General features: G+C 44.3%; 1 protein-coding gene across 1 annotated transcript in view; it reads left to right on the top strand.

The window, feature by feature from the left end:
- The window catches only part of herc1 (HECT and RLD domain containing E3 ubiquitin protein ligase family member 1), a 63,263-nt gene that overhangs the window by 19,498 nt on the left and 23,676 nt on the right, over positions 1-20,089 (top strand). The window contains 28 exon segments of the mRNA XM_073464037.1: positions 1,760-1,984; positions 2,168-2,341; positions 2,427-2,541; positions 2,632-2,752; positions 2,885-3,056; positions 4,382-4,724; positions 7,536-7,656; positions 7,786-7,837; positions 8,873-9,144; positions 9,875-10,090; positions 10,762-10,882; positions 11,129-11,366; positions 11,461-11,633; positions 12,043-12,198; positions 12,285-12,391; positions 12,482-12,592; positions 12,681-12,851; positions 12,994-13,233; positions 13,704-13,787; positions 14,213-14,769; positions 15,983-16,619; positions 16,993-17,266; positions 17,352-17,589; positions 17,704-17,870; positions 18,635-18,751; positions 19,010-19,265; positions 19,478-19,599; positions 19,686-19,912. Of these exon segments, the coding sequence (XP_073320138.1) occupies positions 1,760-1,984; positions 2,168-2,341; positions 2,427-2,541; positions 2,632-2,752; positions 2,885-3,056; positions 4,382-4,724; positions 7,536-7,656; positions 7,786-7,837; positions 8,873-9,144; positions 9,875-10,090; positions 10,762-10,882; positions 11,129-11,366; positions 11,461-11,633; positions 12,043-12,198; positions 12,285-12,391; positions 12,482-12,592; positions 12,681-12,851; positions 12,994-13,233; positions 13,704-13,787; positions 14,213-14,769; positions 15,983-16,619; positions 16,993-17,266; positions 17,352-17,589; positions 17,704-17,870; positions 18,635-18,751; positions 19,010-19,265; positions 19,478-19,599; positions 19,686-19,912 (5,807 nt within the window).

Below are 20,089 nucleotides of genomic sequence, written 5' to 3'. Positions count from 1 at the left end.
TGCCGAAAGTGGGTACATTTTCCATTTGGTGAGTAAATCTCTGAAGGCTTTCTGCCACACTGGTGGTTAAATGTTTGTACCAAAAAAACATGTAATTAAAAGCTATGCTGAGAGTCTCTACGGTGTTTTGGCATCATGCTTTTGACAGGGACTACATAGTGCATTCAAGTGCACTTCAATCTGTACTCGAATGGCCACGAAGGTTGATTAAATGTGGAAATTTCTATTTTTTTCTTATTTTCCTTTGTTGAAAAACATTGCCTTAAATCTGTCATTACTTTCTTGTTCTTTCACAACAGCATTTTTAATAATTAGATGCTGAAATTTAACAATATCCCATATATTTCTTTCACAGGCAGATTTGAACCACAAATTCCTGAAACTATTTAACTCAATTCTTGAAGTAAATATTAATATTTTTGATAATGCACCAGGTAAGAGGGTGCATTATTGCAAATCAGAGGCAATAACCAGCTCTAATTATAGTAGTAATAATAATGAATACACAGGGGATCGTAGGCTACTGTTATTTATGTCTGTCTGTCTGTCCAAGTCTAATTATATTACTAGCGATCGCTATAGAAAACTCAGTTACAACACAATAATGCATGTGGTTTCTGTTCATTTTGTTATGTTCATTTGGATGTTTAGTCCGACTTTATTCCTTATTAAGTCAGAATTCTTACGATGCTGTCTGTGGTGAACAGATTTGAAACATTTGAATGCCACGCACTGTAAACCTAAAGAGATCATATTCTGCTTTTTGGGTTTTTGCCTTTTCTTTATTGTGTCCTGAAGCATTTTTGTGCATGTTGAAGTTCTGCAGAGTGAAAAAGCCCAAAGTCCACGCCAAAGGAAGTTACTCTCTCCCACAGTAAACACTCCTGCACTGCCAGAAACGCCTGGTTTGGAGTCGAGCCTTTACTTCCATAACTTATTTTAGTCACAGTGTAACAGGCATTATATAAATATATATTTATTTATATATTATAAAATATACTGCAGCCATGCTTACCAGCTGTAGTGGCGTTGTTTTGGATCAATTATAACATCCTTGGCTCACACTACCTTGCTCGGCATGACCCGCCCTACTCTGCCTCTGATTGGCTACATCCTGCTCGTTAAGTAATGCACATGTTTAACTCGAACCAAAGATTGAACAGAGGCGAGATGTCACACTCCGTAGCTAAAACGGAGCGTTCAGGACACAATGTGAAAAGGGATGCTGCAGTGATGCAACATATGAGAAAAATAATGTGTTTTTTGAAAATTAAAGTATGTAAACCTGTTCTACAAGGACCCCAAAATAAAAGTATGAACCTGAAAATTTGCATAATATGACCCCTTTAATACAGACTGTACCGAGCCAGCTCAGCTTCAAACCCTCCTGACTGTTAACAGTAGTGGATGTGCATTAAAGCTAGCTTGTTGTGTACGTCTCACTGGCTCTACTCAAAGATTTAGTATCTTGATTTCATCACTTGCACATTTGTCCTCAAGACATTTTCATGTCTGAGCCCTTGAAGGCATAAATATAATTTAGGACTCATTTTAAGTGTTTTCCTTCATGGCTGTAACTCTGTGTACAGGTAAGGGCTCCCACTCAGGCTGTTAAATGTGTCCAAGTGACATGTCCGTTGCAACATTTTCACCGTACAAAGAATTATAGAGCTCTCAATATCTTATTGATGCTTTTTGGAAACCTTAATGTTTCTGGCCAGTTGGATTTATGCTGACCTTCTTCCACCCAACTCTCCAGGTACATCTGACTTTGCTGAGCCAGCCTCAGGAATGTCCCTGCCGCCGCCAGCGCTCTCCTGGGTGTGGCTCGTGGATCTGGAGCGGACAGTGGCCCTGCTGGTTGGCCGCTGCCTTGGTGGGATGTTGCAGGGAGCTCCCACCTCGCTGGAGGAACAGGACACTGCGTACTGGCTCAAAACGCCGCTTTTCAGCAACGGCTTGGAAATGGAAATCCCACAGCTGGGTAGGGAGCGGACAGATTCTACTGTGATTGAAGTTTTTATAACTGTTGTGGATTTAGATCCCGGCAGGACATCTTGAACTTTGTTGGACTGTCTCATCAATGTCTAGTCCATCTATTCCATCATCCATTTGTCATTTCCGCTGTGACTTGTTGAGCTGATGAATGTTTGTTCACTCTCCTCAGACACCTGCATCAGCTCATTATTGGAGGCAGCACTGTCTGGTAATGAAGAGCAGAAGCCCTTTGACTGCACGCTGCGTCCTGACTTGAGTGTCATGGTGGATTTGGCTCTGGGCACCTCTAAAGAACCTGCCAACAGCCTCTGGATCAACATGCAGGACTATGCCATCAGCAAAGGTCTGCCTTTTGTCTCGACGTCTAATCAATTCTGTTGTCTCTTACAGGTGACAGTGTACTGACTGCACTGTTTATTCTGTTGCAGACTGGGACAATGCATCTCTCAGTAATGAGTCCCTGTTGGACACTGTGTCCAGGTTTGTGCTGGCAGCCTTACTGAAGCACACGGGACTGCTGGGCCAAGGCTGTGGAGAGGGCAGGTACTGTAACGGGATGTGTGATGTGTCGGTTTAAAGGTTTCCACACTGTTAGCATCGCATGTCACAAGTATATCTGTATTTTCCCATCAGGTACCAACCATCAAAGTCCCTTGCTGAGGTCTATCGCAGTGTTTATAAGGTACGAAACCGCCTGCTGGCCTGTAAGAACATGGATTTCATCCAGACGAGATCTTCTTCGCGTGAGAGGAGGGTAAGTAAACAACCTTTAAATCACATCTCTAATCATTCAGTAAATTGCATTTGGTTTCTTAAACTGCTTTTCAAGGTTTTCCGTACTAATTGGATGGTTTATTCATGAAACTAAAAGATCAATCTTGTTCAGATTTCAGACAATCAAGACTCTCTGGACATGGACCCTCAGGAGCACTCGTTCACACGCACCATCGATGAAGAGGCAGAGCTGGAAGAGAGAGCCGACCGCGAGAGAGAGGAGGGTCATCAGGAACAAGACGATGAAGAGGAGGACAGGGAGCACGAGGTCATGACGGCTGGAAGTGAGTACACCTGCCTGGAGTTGTATGTTTATATGCTTTCAGTGTGCTAAGCAGTAGTAACATTGGGTATATTTGATAAATTAGTTTTTATCCTGCTGGCTCCCATTCATTTACCTCCCTGCTTTATGAAAAAAAGAAAAAAGGATTTGCTCTGCTCTCTATCCTGCTTGTTGTTGGTTCTGATCGTGGTCAGTCAGGGTTCTAATCAGACGTTGTGTCAGGAGTTTTAATGGTTTGGGTATTTATTCAATAACCTACACACAGTTTAATTCTAAATACAGTTTTAATCCTAACTGTTTCTGATTTGACAAAGCGTTGCAGCTACGTAACCAAATTATCTACGTGACTCTTACTGTAATAAGAAGTTGATTTTATGCAGTTCTGGGAAGCTAAAGTAGCCAAACGAATGTGAGGGAGTTCGCCAGCTAGCTTCATAGAAAGAAAGGTGTTTCAAACATATAATCTGTCCGGATTGGTTAGTGTAATTTGCTCAGTGTGGCCCCTGACATACAGTAATGAGAGGACCGTCACACTAGCTGTTTTTCCATCTAATTATCAAATGACTTTGAAGCAAACTTCTCAAAAAAATGAAAGAAATAATGTTGTTTCCATCAACGCGTTTGGAGCGAATAAACGAGGCTACGCAAAGTGCAGTGTCAGTAGAAGATGGTGGTTCAGCCTACATTGTTAAAGAAGTTGAAGTAGTAGTTGAAGAAGTAGAGGTCACAAACCATCTTCGAATGTCGGAATGAATGAGAATAAGAGTCTTATGGGGACACAGCTCTTCTTTGTCATCTACTGCTTCTTCTTCTTCGCCTTTGTCTTCTTTGTCTTTATCATCTTCGTCTTTTTCTCGCTTTTTCTTCTTCTTCTTCTTCCTCTTCTCTCAGAACTTGAACAGGTGATCAGTCATATGTGGTAAATGTTCACTACGTCTGAACTTATCCTAAAAAAGTGTTTCCGGCTTCCACGAGCACATAAACCACAGAAACCACCTCAAGCGAGTGTAAAAGCTTTCGCAAAAAATGGAGGCGTTTTTTTCCCAGTTATGTCATTTCCATCAAACATTTCTAATGTGATACTTCAAAATGCACATAAAATACACTGATGGAAACACAGGAGGACACATTGATAAAAATACAATAGATGCATTAAAGGTGCTGGTTAATAATTATACAATATAATTTTTAGAAAATTAATTTTAAAAAGCTGCGTTCGCATGAGCTTCGTGAACTTAGTACTCTGTGGCTGCTGCTTGTCCTCTAACCCAGCATCTTGTGTGTGTGTTTGATTCGTGTGTGTGTCTGTGCATTTGCACAACACAGAAATCTTTCAATGTTTCCTCTCAGCGCGGGAGGTAGCTCGCAGTCGGGACAGAGAGCGGGCCAGCAGTAGCACAGGACTGGGCTCCGGTTCCGTCTCCAGGAGCGGAGGTGGTGGAGGCGGAGAGGACGACACCATCCTGTCTCAGGAGGGGAGGAGGGGCAGTACGGGTCTACCAGAGGGCCAGGACCTGTACACAGCGGCCTGTAACTCAGTGATCCACCGCTGTGCCCTGCTGCTGCTGGGAGTGAGCCCTGTACTGGGCGAGCTGACCAAACAGAACCAGGAGGAGGGTCAGACCCAGTCAGCCACAGGAACACAGGAGTGTCTGAGCTTCATGACCAGGTCAGAGCGCTGCACACCTCCGTACAGTCTGATAAAACAACACTCAAAACAATATGTACTGACAGATTAAGAGGGAAGAACAACTTGTTTGTTTTCAGTGTAACCTTGTCCACAGGCAAAGTATTAAAGGATGGTTTCACATTTTTAGAAATATATCTTAAACACTCATATTTCCTATATGAATGTTTAACATTGCAATTTTTCCCACTGTACATACTATGAAGAGATCCCATCTTGTGAATCTAGTGCCAGAGAGTGTTTCAGTTCTAAATTTAAAATCAATCAAAATAACATTTCAATTTCAGGAATCAAAACCTGGATCAGCGACTCTCCAAGTATTTTTTTTCTCCATCCCGCCTACTTGCACGTGTTTGAAAGAGGGACAAAACACCACTTCAGAGACAACACTGTTAGCTTAGCATTAGCCTACAGCTTCACTTCCAGACACTTAACGTGTGTGCACAGAGGCGATCAGCTGACTGCTATCGGAGGTGTTGGGTTAATTTTCTTTTCAGAGATCCTTTATTGATTTTTCTGAGAAGACTCTGCACAGATTTGAGAAACTGAACTTGAACAAAAGCCTCCAGGATAAAGTCAGCTGTTGTTTTAAAGTACCCATATCTTTTAAGAATTTGAAAATGGAAATGACAGTTGTCAGGGCATAAAACCAATGATCTGTTGGTCTTTTCTAATCCAGATGTGAGAGTTTAACAATGGCAGAGCCGTCAGTGCTTAAAAAAAATGTGTTAGTGGAAAAGTTAGAAAAATCCAGTATGTGCTTTGAGAAGTTGTTCACCAGACAGTTTTTGCTGAGCTGCAGTCGAAGAGGAGATTGTTTTCAAAAAAGACTAACTTTGGAAGACACCCATTTAATTCTGCAAACTCAGACTGCATTTTTGCACGGAACAATGACAATGGACTGAGTCCCAGATCTTTAACACTGGAATCACTTTGAGAAGGAATGTCTTTGCAGAGGAGAATCATTACAGCACCCAAAATCTTCTTTCTGTGTGCATACTTTAAGGGCAAGTGTGTTGACTGCTGTTTTTACGAGACACTTGAAACCTATTCTTTAGTATGTGAGCTTGAACATAATGGGAAAAAACAAACTAATTGGCCAACAAGGCTTAATCCAATTGGAAAGTTTAATAGTACCTTTGTCTCAGCCAGCACTGGCTCGGGATACAATAGCCACTAAAATTAGATTAAAATCTGCAGATACTGCCAAAAAATGTGTTTGTTTGTATGTCCACAAATCCGTGGAGAGGCGTCTTCTTCTTCTTCTTCTTGGCTATTGTGATAATGACGGTAATAAAACTAAAACTACACTGTAAACCTTTGTATTTGCTATTGGTGTATAGTTACATCAGTTACTGAGCCGTGTCCACCCAGAGGCAGCCACAGGAAGGTGTGTCTCACTCTTTCTGTCAGAATTTGCTGATGCAGACTTCTGCAGATCACCTGGAAATTCTTAACCTACTTTTCACTTGTTTCAACAAGTTTGATCTGAACGTTTACCTTCAGTGTATTTATACTCCACATTTCCCCCGGAGCACTTTGAACCTGATGGCATCAGGCGACTGTTACACTGGGCTGAATAATATCTGTCATAGGGAACATGTTGCTCAACTTTTTTTGTACCAGACACACTGTATTTAGAGCCCTGTGTGGTTGGCAAGGAGTGATTTGATGCTTTATGGCTTTATATGTCATTTTTGTGGTTAAAATCGTTTTTATTTTTTATATCTTGTTTAGTTCAGTTATATTAGAACAAAAATTCTGGCGATCCATTTTTTAAGTCTGATCTGAGTCGTTTTCTCTGCGTTTATAAATTAACAACAGGTGAGAAAAAAGGTTTTTCCAAGTTCCTTCATTTATTTTCAATCTGTGAAACGGGTGGGAGGGAAATGTTTTGCCAAGTGTAAGAAAAAACAGGATAATTTCTCTACATTTTTTTCTTTTGTGAAAACACTTTTTTTTACAATCTGACTTACCGTACCTACCAGCTACCGGATGTAGACTGTTGGTATAAAGCCGGTCATTGGGCACATGTTTCCCCCTTCCTTCCTTCCATATACTTTTTCAAAATCCCCAACGCTACAAAAAACAACTACAATGACCTCCGAGCTATTAACCTAAACACTGAAACTGGCAAATTGCTCCAACCCTAACCTGTTCGCAAACAGCATGAACATTAACAAGCTTGTAGCTGTTGCCTTTTCTTTTGCAGGGATTTAACCATTTTAACACCAGAGATCACCTTCCCACGTGCGAGTTTCCCCCGACACTGTTTTTGCAGGGGCAGCATCACTGCATCCTGGGTTGAGTGTTGCCAAAGATGATTGCAATTGTTTTAAAGACATGGAAACAAGCCAGACTGTTTTTTGTCACTCTACCAGAATGAGAGTTGGTGCAGCCAGGCCTTTCTCCAGCGCTACAGAGTGCTGTGGAGGTCTGGCTAGCGAGTTTGTAGTTTTTGTAGTATTCAATTCAGCCACAAGAGGCTGGAGTGCACCACTACCCCATGTTGTAAATAGGATGTAAAAGGATAACCGTCATGTCTTTGTTTTAGCTAGGAAAGTTTTACGATTGTTGCTAATCTGCTGCTAGTGACACTGTACAATAATATCTATCATCTTACATGAGTATTACAGAAACACTCCTGTGTGTGTGTTTTTGTAATACTTAATACTCAGAAAACTATTTATAACAGACTTAGAAAATGGATCACATGAAATGTTTGCCTCTCCGGGCTTCTGTAGGTGTTGCAGTAACATAGATGATTAATTTCTTCCTGTGATGTGTTCGTAGGAGTGAGAGTCTGAGTGCAGAGAGCCGCTCAGTGCAGAGCAGCCCGAGCTACAGACTGATGAAGTCCAGGAGCGAGTCTGACCTCTCCCAGCCCGAGTCAGACGAAGAGGGCTACACCCTGGTAGAAGACACTCTCTTATGCACATACATCTCATCTCACTACATGAGCATTTCTGTGTTTATGAGCTGCAGACCAAGAGATGAGCTCTGTAGTTTAAAAAGCCTCATCAGACTTTGTTTTCATTTTCAGAGTGGAAGGAGAAATGTTGACCTGGACTTGGCGTTCTCTCACAAGAAGCGAGGTAAAGATCCCCCTTACAAAGATCTGTGTAATGTTGCGAGTAAGGATGATCCAGGTTTTTTAGTGTCGTCAATCATGAGTTACTCTTGTCTCTCTGTCTTTTGATTCTCGTGTGGATAGTTTATTTGCTTCTTTTGGGGCAGTTGAGCCCCAAACACAAGAGGAGCTCCAAGCAAGTAAACGATGGCATGTTTCTTCCTCTTGTTAGCTCATACCTCCATGACTGCGATGCCTCATTCATCTCTCATGATGAGGGCCTTGTTTTGAGCTTCACCTCGAGACACTTCATATCCTACACTCTGTGATAGACGGCAAAAAGAAATAAAGAGCACACAGATCTGCCCGTTGTACAAATAACAGCTCATTCTTCTGTTGGAATGTTTGTTCTTTTGTACAGTGACGGCTCATTCCTCGTGAAGAGGTTTCATGGAGATACCAGTCGCACTTTTAACGAAATCATCAGCCCGACACCTTAACTTAAAGGGACAGTTCACCTCCAGATCAAAATGACATATTTTGAATTATTTCCATTCATCCATCTAGATGGTTTTATGTGTGAGTTGCCGGGTTTAAGAGAGCTGAGTGCCTTCTAGTTCCATTATATCGGAGAGAAGGCAGACATCACTGCGGCTCATATCTCTAAAACTCAACAACTCGGAGCAAAACTATCTAGATGGATAAACAGCACTACAGGTAAAAGGAAAATATGTATTTTTGATTTGGGGGTGAACTGTCTCTTTAAGTGCTTTCAGTTGATATATGGAAACTTTAGCTCTGGTTACCATCTCACTTCTCAACTGCAGCATTTGTTCCTCAGTGGGTTTGAAATCCCAGCGTGCCCATTATAGATGAATCCATAATGGCTGTGCCCGCATGAAGAATCAGCATTTGGCCATTTGATGAACTCTTATAGAGTAATAATGCATTGCACCGCATAGATCTTAAGTGCTTCAAAGCAACATGGTCCATCCATCCAAAGAGTTATCTGGTGCATTTATGCATCTGAAGGCTCCTCTGCCTCTCCTCCTGTCTGCAGGTTTACTCCACAGCTCCCCAGACTCCCTGGCTGAGTCCTGGTTCAGGGCCAAACTGAGCCGCCAGCGGAGCTACAGCTCGGCTCACTCCTACGAAGAATCGGATCTGGACCTGAGCCGCTCGCTGGGTATCCACGCTCTCATCGACAACATGGTCAGCTTCATCAGCGGTGATGTGGGCCTGGCTCCAGCCTTCAAGGAGCCAGAAGAAAGTATGTCCACCAGCCCGCAGGCGACTATCCTGGCCATGGAACAGCAGCAGAGCCGGGCAGAGGTGAGGGGCTTTGTTACACTAAGTGAGGCACCAAACACTAACTTGAAATTTATTTTGACAGCAGACACCGGGTGAAATAGTGATTTTGTGTTGTATAATAACTTGTAGTGCTTCTCATGTTTTTACTTCACGTGAGGAGTTTCAGGCTTCAGTAGAGAATATTCTGTAACATCTGTTCAGAAGAGCACCGCGTAAAAAATGAGGCAGAGACGTCTTTAGTTTTCTTGTTGTAAAAAAATCCCATGACAACATGCATTAATCCGTCTCTTTTCTGTCCTGTCTGTGGCTCTCAGCCACAAGACTTTTAATTCCCTCTGAAGACATAAATATTTCCCAAATAAGTATATACTTGCATCTTTAAAAAAAAGTTAAAATAATTCCCTAAAACAGCTGCTCCCTGTAACTTCTATCAAACGTTTCTCAAACAGGAGGACATCTTGCATTTGTTTGAGGATATTTTAGGACTGAATATTTACTGCAGCAGGACGGTATGTGTGGGATTGAGTGAAAATAAACTACAGTGTGTTTACATTCATTGGTCTTTTCTTGGGATTTGTTGGCAACAATATACTGAATATTATCCTTCAAACCAAAACTATGTAGTGGTCCAACAAATGAGGTTGATTTTCTGAAAATAGCAACTTCTTACTGATAATACTATCACCAAGAAATCTGGAAAAAATGCAGTCCAAGATCTACTCATGACGCTGTTTTGATATTTCATGTCCAGCTGCGGTTGGAGGCACTCCACCAGATTGTGGTGTTGATCTCTGGCATGGAGGAGAAGGGCAGCCAGCCCGGGAATGCAGATCGATCCTGCGGCGCCTTCCAGTCCTCCTCCCTGCTCACCTCCGTCAGGCTGCAGTTCCTGGCTGGTTGTTTTGGCCTTGGTACGGTCGGCACCGGAGGGCTGAAGAGGGAGAGCGTGCAGCTCCATCACTATCAGGTATGAGGCTGGTCAAATACTTCCATCTGTGGGTTTTGGTGATTAATAATCAAGAGTAATATCTACTCACCCCCATGCGGAAGGAAAATCGGGCTCAGTATCCACAAAACATTTCTGGAGCTTCACAGCAAAACAGTGTTGCATCATTCTCCTAAACAACTGAAGTAGCTGGAGACTTGTTTTAAAACATAATTAACAACTGAACAAAAACCTAAAATGGCTCCTCTGGTGTAATCCAAGCTGCTAGAAGCAGAAGTTTTTTACATCCTTTTTTTCTTCACTGTAGCAGCTGAGCTAAAAGCGTTAGCGTACATCCCGTCTGAGGTGGATGTACAAGCTTACTGATGGTGTAAATAACGTCTTTGCAAATCAATTTGGTCTCTCAGAGCTTCCAGAGACTTGGATTACACCGGACGAGCTGTATGGAGCCATTTTGTTTCTCCTTTGCTTTTTCACTATCTAAAACAAGTCCCCCCAGCTTCAGTCTACTTCAGTTGTTTTGGAGAATGCTGCAACACTGTTGGAGCACTGCGAAGCTCCAGGAATTTTCTGTGGACTCTGAAACTTCACCCGACTTTCCATCAGCATGGGGGGGGGGGCATAATGACTGAATTTTTAGTTTTGTGTGAACTGTTGCTTTAGCTTACAAGCGCATACTTTTATTTTGGCAGGATGGTGTCAAAGCAGCTAAGAGGAGCATCCAGATGGAAATCCAGACAGCTGTTCATAAGATCTACCAGCAGCTGTCTGTCACACTGGAGAGGGCACTGCAGGCAAACAAGCACCACATAGGTAATAATTTACTCATTAAATCTTTAAGTAGGCAGTTTATAAGAAGCTGCGATCTGTTCTCACTTGTTCTGTCAAAGTGGTTCATGAGTCTGACCAGAGGCAAAATCAGGGCAACGTTCAGAACAGGTTGAACTTGCTACAGTGACCTGAAAACACAGAAACCTGAGAGCAGTCGGTCTCAGAGGAGTTTTGCTGACACCCTGCCTGATGCCTTTAACTCTTTCTCTTGTTCCTTGTCCATCCTAGAAGCCCAGCAGCGCCTCCTACTGGTGACTGTGTTTGCACTGAGTGTTCGCTACCAGCCAGTGGACGTCTCCTTGGCCATCTCCAGTGGACTCCTCAATGTCCTGTCTCAGCTCTGCGGGACAGAGACCATGCTGGGCCAGCCGCTGCAGCTGCTGCAGAAACCTGGAGTGTCCCAGCTGAGCACCGCCCTCAAGGTGGCCTCCACACGCCTGCTGCAGATACTGGCCATCAGCACTGGGTAAGGGCTCAAGGAGGGAAAAAAAACATCAGTGAGCATGATCCAATACAAAAAAAGATGACATCAACAGCTGTGTCTTTTCTTGGATTTGCAGGACGTATGCAGACAAGTTAAGTCCCAAAGTTGTCCAATCACTGCTGGACCTGCTGTGCAGTCAGCTGAAGAACCTGCTGTCTCAGGCCGGAGTTAGTCTCCTCTCTGCTGGAAGTGACCAAGAAGACAACAAAAATGAGGACAGTGCCGACTCTGAAAAGAAAGACTTCAGAGGTGATAAAGGAGTTTTCGTTTGTTACCCTTTAACGGAGAGGACGTCACGTTGTCTTGCATGTTCAGTAATACCTGCAGTACACTGTGTCAGTGACCATTAGTGTATTCATGTGAACAGTGCTGTTTCTTACGTGACCTTACACATTTTCCAACAATGTTTTTTCTATGATAACAGCTGAATGATAAATATAAATGAGGCTTCATGATTAGAAGTTAAATAGGAATATTTTGTTTGTTTTTTTAAAATAGAAAAATAAAATAGAATCTGCTGCCAAAGTGAACGTCATAACTTGTCAGTAATAGGTTCTCTGGTATCAGCAGTATTAACTGTACCTACAGTGAAAGTGGTTTAAGTTTTCTATCCCATGAAATATAATGCGTCCTGTATTTGTGTTGTATTGTTTTTCAGCTTTGATCCGTAAGCAGCACACTGCTGAGCTTCACCTCGGAGACTTCCTCGTCTTCCTCAGGAGGGTGGTGTCCTCCAAGGCCATCCAGTCCAAGATGGCCTCCCCAAAATGGACCGAAGTGCTGCTCAACATTGCTGCACAGAAATGCTGCTCAGGTAAATTACAACACAGATAAATGTGTGTTGATCTATCTCATGAGAACACAGCTGAGACATGAACTCTCTGTGGTTGTTATTTGTAGGAGTCCCTCTGGTGGGAAACCTGAGAACTCGGCTCCTGGCTCTTCATGTGTTGGAGGCCGTCCTGCCTGCCTGTGAGGCCAATATGGAGGATGACCAGATGACACAGGTAAACCACTGACTTTGTTTTGTAAAAGTCCTTTATTACAGACCGTTGCCAGTCAGTGAGCTAATATAAATATAATTTGTTCTCTTCCAGGTTGTGGAGCGGCTCTTCTCCCTGTTGTCTGACTGCATGTGGGAAGCTCCCATTGCTCAGGCCAAACACTCAATCCAGATTAAAGAGAAAGTTCAGGAGCTCAAACTACAGGTGTGCAACCAACCAACCAATCATATGCCTGTCCTGTCCTTAATTATCATGATATGTTTGAGTGACTGACAGTCTCTTCAATCCACAGGGAGAGGCAGAGGAGGAGGACGAGAACCTTCCCATCCAGGAAGTGTCCTTTGACCCAGAGAAGGCTCAGTGTTGTGTGGTGGAAAATGGCCAGGGGCTGACGCATGGCAGTGGGGGTAAAGGCTATGGCCTGGCCTCCACTGGTATCTCCTCTGGATGCTACCAGTGGAAGGTACGGTAGTTTACTGTGACGTCCATTACAGGCTGTTGTAGTTTGAGTTGTAGTAACTTTAAACTCTTAGAGGGTTAGCTGAATGTACAAATTGGGCTTTTTTGTTGTCTGCCTGTTTTGATTGATTTTTTTCCCTTTGCAGTTTTACATCGTGAAGGAGAACCGAGGCAACGAGGGGACATGTGTCGGCGTCTCACGGTGGCCTGTGCACGACTTCAACCACCGCACCACGTCAGATATGTGGCTGTACAGAGCGTACAGCGGAAACCTTTATCACAACGGGGAGCAAACGCTGACGCTCAGCAGCTTCACTCAGGGAGACTTCATCACCTGTGTCCTAGACATGGAGGCCAGAACCATCTCGTTCGGCAAGAACGGAGAGGTGAGAGACTGAGCTGAAGATCTGTAGCAATTGTAGCAAGCTTTACTTCAGTCTTCAGATGAAAAGACTGGGGTTATATTCATGCAACATGCAACAGTTTATTATGTTTGTATACATATTCTGTTTCTATATTTTTTTAAGAAAAGACAGATACACATACGTATCTCACATGGCACGTTATCACTAAACAACCACAAGACTGAGAAGAGTTTGAGGCTGAGCCAAACATTTAGGAGAAAACTCTGAGTCAAAACACCCAGTGAATTTGTGAAAAGTGTAGCCCGAAAAGGCGAGGCCGAGTCTAAAGACCCACAAGATCAAGATTACTTGGTTGAAAACCAACCATCAAGGCTGAGACAAGTCTGAGTAAAAAAACTTCATAATCCATTGAAGAAACGATATCACAGAAATGTAACGTATTACCTCAGGGTCCTGTTTCTATCCTTAACCTCTAACTTGTGATTCCACAGGAGCCAAAGTTAGCCTTCGAGGATGTTGACGCCACAGAGCTGTATCCCTGTGTGATGTTCTACAGCAGTAACCCTGGAGAGAAGGTAAGAGAACGTAAATGTTCACCTGTCTGAGAAAAAGACCTATTAGTATTATTACCTCTGTTTGCTTGCTTGTTTATCCTTGTTTAACTTAACAATCATTTAAAAAAAAGAGGGAAAAAATGCAGATGAGACGATGGCTAGGATACATAATTTAGGGTCGAGGTTTAGTTTTATATCCAAGATAAGTTCAATATCCTTGTTAACATCCTTCTCTAGATTTGGACAGACAGCAAGGTCTCCTGGAAATTACTTTAATTACTAGAAATCATGGAAATTACTGCATTCATTTCCTCTTCCCACCTTTTTTCATTTTCCAAATTACTCTTAAGATCGTGTTGCAACCATCTGTGTTAATGTAGAAAAAACCTCTCTACACTAGTACTGCTGTGATAATAAGCAATGTGACTCTTTTTGAATTTTTCCAGGTTAAGATCTGTGACATGCAGATGAGGGGAACACCTCGAGACCTCCTCCCTGGCGACCCAGTCTGCAGCCCCATGGCCACAGTCCTGGCCGAAGCCACCACACAGCTGATCCGCATCTTACATCGCACTGACCACTGGACTCATCGTATCAACAAGACCATGATCGAGCGGCTGCACAAGATCAAACCTTGCTTCAGAGAGTCAGCAAGTGCGTCTGGCAGCGGAGGTCAGAGGCTGAAAAAGAGTCGCTCGGTGCAGAGCCGGGAGGAGCACGATGCCCAGAGAGAGAGCCAAGAAACTCCCACGAGGACGGAGGAGGAGAGGGGACGCCACGGACGGCAGCATGGCCTCGGGGAGCTGTCGGAGCACCTCCTGAGGACGCTCTGTACCGAGGTGTGGCCGGTCCTGGCGATCATCGGGGGGGCTGATGCAGGCCTACGTGTTGGTGGGCGATGTGTGCACAAGCAGACAGGGAGGCATGCTACTCTGCTGGGCGTGGTGAAGGAGGGCAGCACCTCAGCGAAGGTGCAGTGGGACGAGGCCGAGATCACCATCAGGTACTGAGTGAAACATTTTCTGTGGCACCTTTTTGTCACCGTTTTTTAACATTTTTCGTTGTGTATGTTGCTATATTTGTTATTTACTGGTATCCTTTATAGGTATACCAAACTGTCAGCTAGTTATATAAAGGGGTGTCGTGATTCTCACATTTACGGTTAGATTCAAGATTGAACAAGAGTTCAGTGATTCAACAGTAATTAACACAAGACATACATTGAGTTTGGTTTTTCAGATCTGTCCAGAGTGAACCCTCTTCCCAAACAGATCAATAAAAAATTTCTGAAAAAGAAACTAAACATATCAGACACTATGAGAGTTTCCTCCGGTACCAGTCAATTGATCGTCTTCAGATAAATGTCTGGGAGTGCAGCTGCAGACTAACACTGAGCTAGCTGTGTCCTTTTTGATGAAGGTTCTCAGTCATCCAGGTCATGGTAATTCTAAGTGCTATATCGTAGGCAACTGGACGTGTTTGTCCTTTTTCAATTATTGTTGAGAGAAAAAAATCCTGGAGAGGCGGCATGGAGAGAAAAAATACTGGGAAAATCGTGGATCCAGCTTTTGATTTCATTGATCGATCAATTTTCTCTTTACAATTGAAATCATGACACCCCTAGTTATATACTTATTTCTGTTTCGACAACACCAGCCACGTAAAGATTTGTCTGTCACTGCTGTTGGGAAGCTGTAGGCCTCTGAAACCTCCTTCTACTTCTTGTATATTGTGAATAACTAGTTCAGTGTGGGGTAAGGCCCTCTTTAAATGACACGGTTGTTGATCCAACAGCAGTGCTTTGCATGATTCTGGGGACTTAGTGACATGTGCTGTGGTCTGAGCACACGGTCGTCAGCAGTTTGACCACCTGGCTGATAAAATGTACCTTCAAACACAGATTGTTTCTTCACTGCCTGTGTTAACATTCCTCTGACACTCTGCTTTAGCCTCTTGCTTTTCAATCACCATCCATGTTCCCTCGCTGTGTTTTATTATATTCATGCTTCTGTTATTGACTCGCCCTTTTGCTTCATTATTAATCCATCACTCTTCTGCATGGCTCAGTAAATCATCGAGCAGCATGTTTTTTGTGTCATACCCACATTCCATCTTTTTATTTGTCTTGCATGCTGTGCTCTTTCTCTCCTGCCCTGTCCCTCACTTTGTGTTTCCTTCCCTTGTCTCTTTTCACTCTCCACTCCCTTCTATTAAAGCTTCCCAACTTTCTGGTCACCTAGTGACACTCCACTATACAACCTGGAACCCTGCGAGCCGCTGCCCTTCGACGTGGCACGTTTCCGTGGCCTCACCGCCTCGCTGCTGTTGGACCTCACCTACCTTACCAGCATCCATGAAGACAACGCCGCGAAGCTCAGCGCACGACGCCACGACAAGAAGCATCGCAACGCTGCCTCGACCGGCCACGAGCCGACCAGTAATGAAGAGAAAGCAGACAGTGAGGGGCATAACCGTAATGAACAGAAGGACGCTGGAGCCTCATCTGGAGCAGCTCCGAACACGACCTCTGACCTGCGTGTGTCTCACAGCCTGGATGAGGTGAAAGCACACGTGGCGCCCAACTCAAAGTCAGAGAGTGAGATCTCCTCTGTGGTTAGCGGTGTAGGCGGGAATGAGACCCTCTTCACCTCAGCTCCTCATACTCCTGCTGAGGGGAGCAGGAAGAAAGGCCACGAGCACGGCTCCCGCAGTCACGAGCCTTCTCCTTCGTCTGTCGCCACCCAGTCGGAGATCCACGCTGTGCAGCTGTCCTACCTCTACCTGGGAGCCATGAAGACCCTCAGCGCCCTGCTGAGCTGCAGCAAGTATGCTGAGCTGCTGCTAATACCAAAGGTACTGCAACTTGCTAAATTCACTAAAACAACAACAGTTTTATCACTCAAAGGTTCTTCAGTGTCCACAAAGGTGACTGAGCTCCAACAACTAATTGATTAGTTGTTCACTATTAAATTAATCCTGAACTATCATATAATCGATTGAGTCATTTTTTAAGACAAAAACTGTAAACACTCTCTCCTTCCAGCTTCTTAAATGTGAATATTTTCTTTTTTCTTTCTTCCTCTATGACAGTTAACTGAATATCTTTGGGTTAAGGACATCATCTTGGGTTTTGGGAAACAAATCAAGAAAATATCTCACACCTGAGACACATCCAGGTCAAATATTGTCAGATTAATGCAAACCTGTTCTCTCTTCTGACATCAAGGTGTTACCTGAAGCAGCACCCAGCGGGCACAATGCTGATCTAAATGCCAGCACCAGTGGAAGCACAGCTGCCACCTCGCCTGTCTGCCAGGAAGAGGTGGAGATGCGGGCGGCTCTACAGTTCCTCATGCGCCATATGGTGAAGCGGGCAGTGATGCGCTCCCCCATCAAGCGGGCCTTGGGCCTGGCAGACCTGGAGAGGGCACAGGCCATGATCTACAAGCTGGTTGTGAACGGGCTGCTGGAGGATCCCAGCGGGGGAAAGGCCAAGCCTGGTGAGAATATGTGGAGATATGATGAATCTAGATTGTTTGTTAGTTCTCGAGTTCCTTTCTGTTTGATTAACAATCACTTCTTCAGCGTCGTCTGTCTCTTCATGTCCCTCAGGAGTGAGAAGTGAACCAGAAGGTGAGGGGGAAGGTACGGAGGGTGAGCAGTTGGCACAGACCCCTGTCACCACCAGCCCCTCGGCCTCCAGCACCACCTCCTTCATGAGTTCCTCGCTGGAGGACACCACAACTGCTACCACACCTGTCACGGACACAGAGACTGTCCCTGCCTCAGAGTCTCCGGGGGTCATGCCTCTGAGCCTCCTCAGGTCAGAACAGATGGCTGCACACATTGTCAGGCAGCTCGTGTTAATCATTAGCCTTGTTCTTCATGTATGATTCAGTAGAGATTATTATTTTAATGCTTCTCTGCGATGTGACAGGCAAATGTTCTCAAGCTACCCAACCACCACCCTGGTTCCAACCCGTCGAGCTCAGACTCCTCCGGTGTCGTCTCTGCCAACATCTCCCTCAGACGAGGTCGGCCGCCGGCAGAGTCTCACCTCTCCTGACTCCCAGCCCAACAGACCACAGAACAGAACCGGCACCTGTAAGTACAACAGATTAACAACACTGATGTGGTGAAAAGCTTGTACAGTGTGTCGCCAGTATAAGCCAACACAAGCAAATATACAAACATAGTTTTTAGCATTTTTGTCTTTAATTCTTGACCAATATAAGACATTGACAATACGGGGTCATCGACACAAACATCCAATATTTCTATTACTTTGTGTCTGTCGACAAAATGTAGAACAACAATCCGTGGTTCATACAGCGGCCCAAAAATCATCAGATGACATGTTTTGTGTCATTTGGCACATTTTTGCCAGTAAAGGAGTGGGGGGGCTCTGGGTGTAGTCAACATGGAGAGAAGTTTACTGCTGTTCAGCTGTATATACTACCAACATTGTAGTTATATAAAACTGGTTGAAAAGTTGAGAAGATCTGTTTAATCATAGATTGTCTCATCATCATCTAAACAGCGGGCTCAGTCCTGACATATGTGGCCTTTTCTGTATGAATTGGCTCCTCTGCTTGTTTTCCCTGAAGCTAAATACATATATATGTAATAATGTCCTGGCATTGAGAGAGGCGCTCTACATTTCATTGTGGGAAACCCTCTTTACACTTCGTTTGAGTCGTTCCATTCAGATTAATTTAAAAGAAGTGGGCAAAAGAAACAAATAAGTATAGATTAGAATAAGGAGAACTCACGCTTTAGTATTGGGTGTACATTTTTCAGCGTGAGATTCAAACCTGTATCACAGATGTCACAATACTTTGACTTATTGTGTTGGTTGTTTGCTGCAGCTCTGTCAGACCCCAGCAGCCGGCTGTCCACGTCTCCTCCGCCTCCTGCCATCGCTGTGCCCCTGCTGGAGATGGGCTTCTCCCTGCGCCAGATCACCAAAGCTCTGGAGGCCACCGGTACGTCTCACTCGAGTTCTCTGCCCGTCTTTACAATTTTGTTTTATTTAAGTTCAGTGCATTTAATGTTGAATTCTTATCCTGAACAACACAAGTTAGGTCAGCAGTACACTTCGACTTCATCACAACAGGGCGAGGGAAAGTGCAAAAATGTGAAATCAGAAGTTTTAACCTAATAAACACAGCAAGTATCAGACTATGAATGTTCTAATACAACTGTCATATTAAGAGGTCCAGTGTGTGTTCCTGTTACCTCAGGTGCTCGAGGAGAAGCAGACGCTCAGAACATCACAGTGCTGGCCATGTGGATGATCGAACATCCAGGTACAGAGGACGAGCATGACGAGCCTCACACCAGAGGCAGTGGTGTTGGTGGTGAAGGGTCAGACTCGTCCTGTCCGGGTGCAACAGCCTCCACCGGAGGAAAATCTCTGGACCGGAGCCCGTACCTGTGCTCTCCTGGAGACATTGCCAGTGCAGATGCTTCAGAAATGGAGGAGGGCTTCAGTGAGAGGTACAGTCAGTGATTCTCAAATGAAAGTGTATTCAGAAACACATCATGATGCAACATTATGCACTATCAATTAACACACAGCTGTGGTCAAAAAGAGCAGCGATATATTAACATTGTTTTCAGTTTTTGTCTAAATTTCTGTGTTTAATCATCATATAGTTTTATATTTGTAGAAGTTTATAAACTGACGTCTGTATTTGTGTCCTTTGTAGTCCTGAGGGTCTGGAGCAGGACAGTGCGTCAGCCTCCAGCGGCGCTCCGCTCAGAGGTCGCTCTGCTGTCGGTAGGAAACACCGCTTTGACCTGGCTGCACGCACACTGTTAGCCCGCGCTGGTAAGAATATTTCACAAAGACATCTTTACTTTTTCAGATTCACCTCCTACTTCCTCACTTTACCTTAAACTTCCTTTCCTTCTAAGCTGGACTGTACCGCTCGGTGCAGGCCCACCACAGCCAGTCACGTCGGGAGGTCTCATCCCTCCAACAGCAACAAGACCCCGGCGCCCTTTACGACTTCAACCTGGACGAGGAGCTGGAGATGGACCTAGACGAGGAGACCATGGAGGCCATGTTCGGCCAGGACCTTGCCAGTGACACCGACATTCTGGGAATGTGGATCCCGGAGGTACTGGACTGGCCAACATGGGTGTGTGTGACTTTATGCTATGGCTCGAGGGCTGCCATCACCATTCTGCTCTTTACCCCCCTGCATCACTTCTCACTCACAGTAAATCATACTATACATGCACGTTGGAAGGCATTTCTGAGTCAGACACTCTCACTCGTTGAAGCACTCTTCACCGGACAGCTCAACCACTCAGCT

The sequence above is a fragment of the Pagrus major genome, chromosome 4, assembly GCF_040436345.1.
Source record: "Pagrus major chromosome 4, Pma_NU_1.0".
Lineage (NCBI taxonomy): Eukaryota > Metazoa > Chordata > Actinopteri > Spariformes > Sparidae > Pagrus > Pagrus major.
The sequence above is the reverse complement of the archived record's forward strand: the minus strand, read 5'-3'. Positions and strand labels throughout refer to the sequence as shown.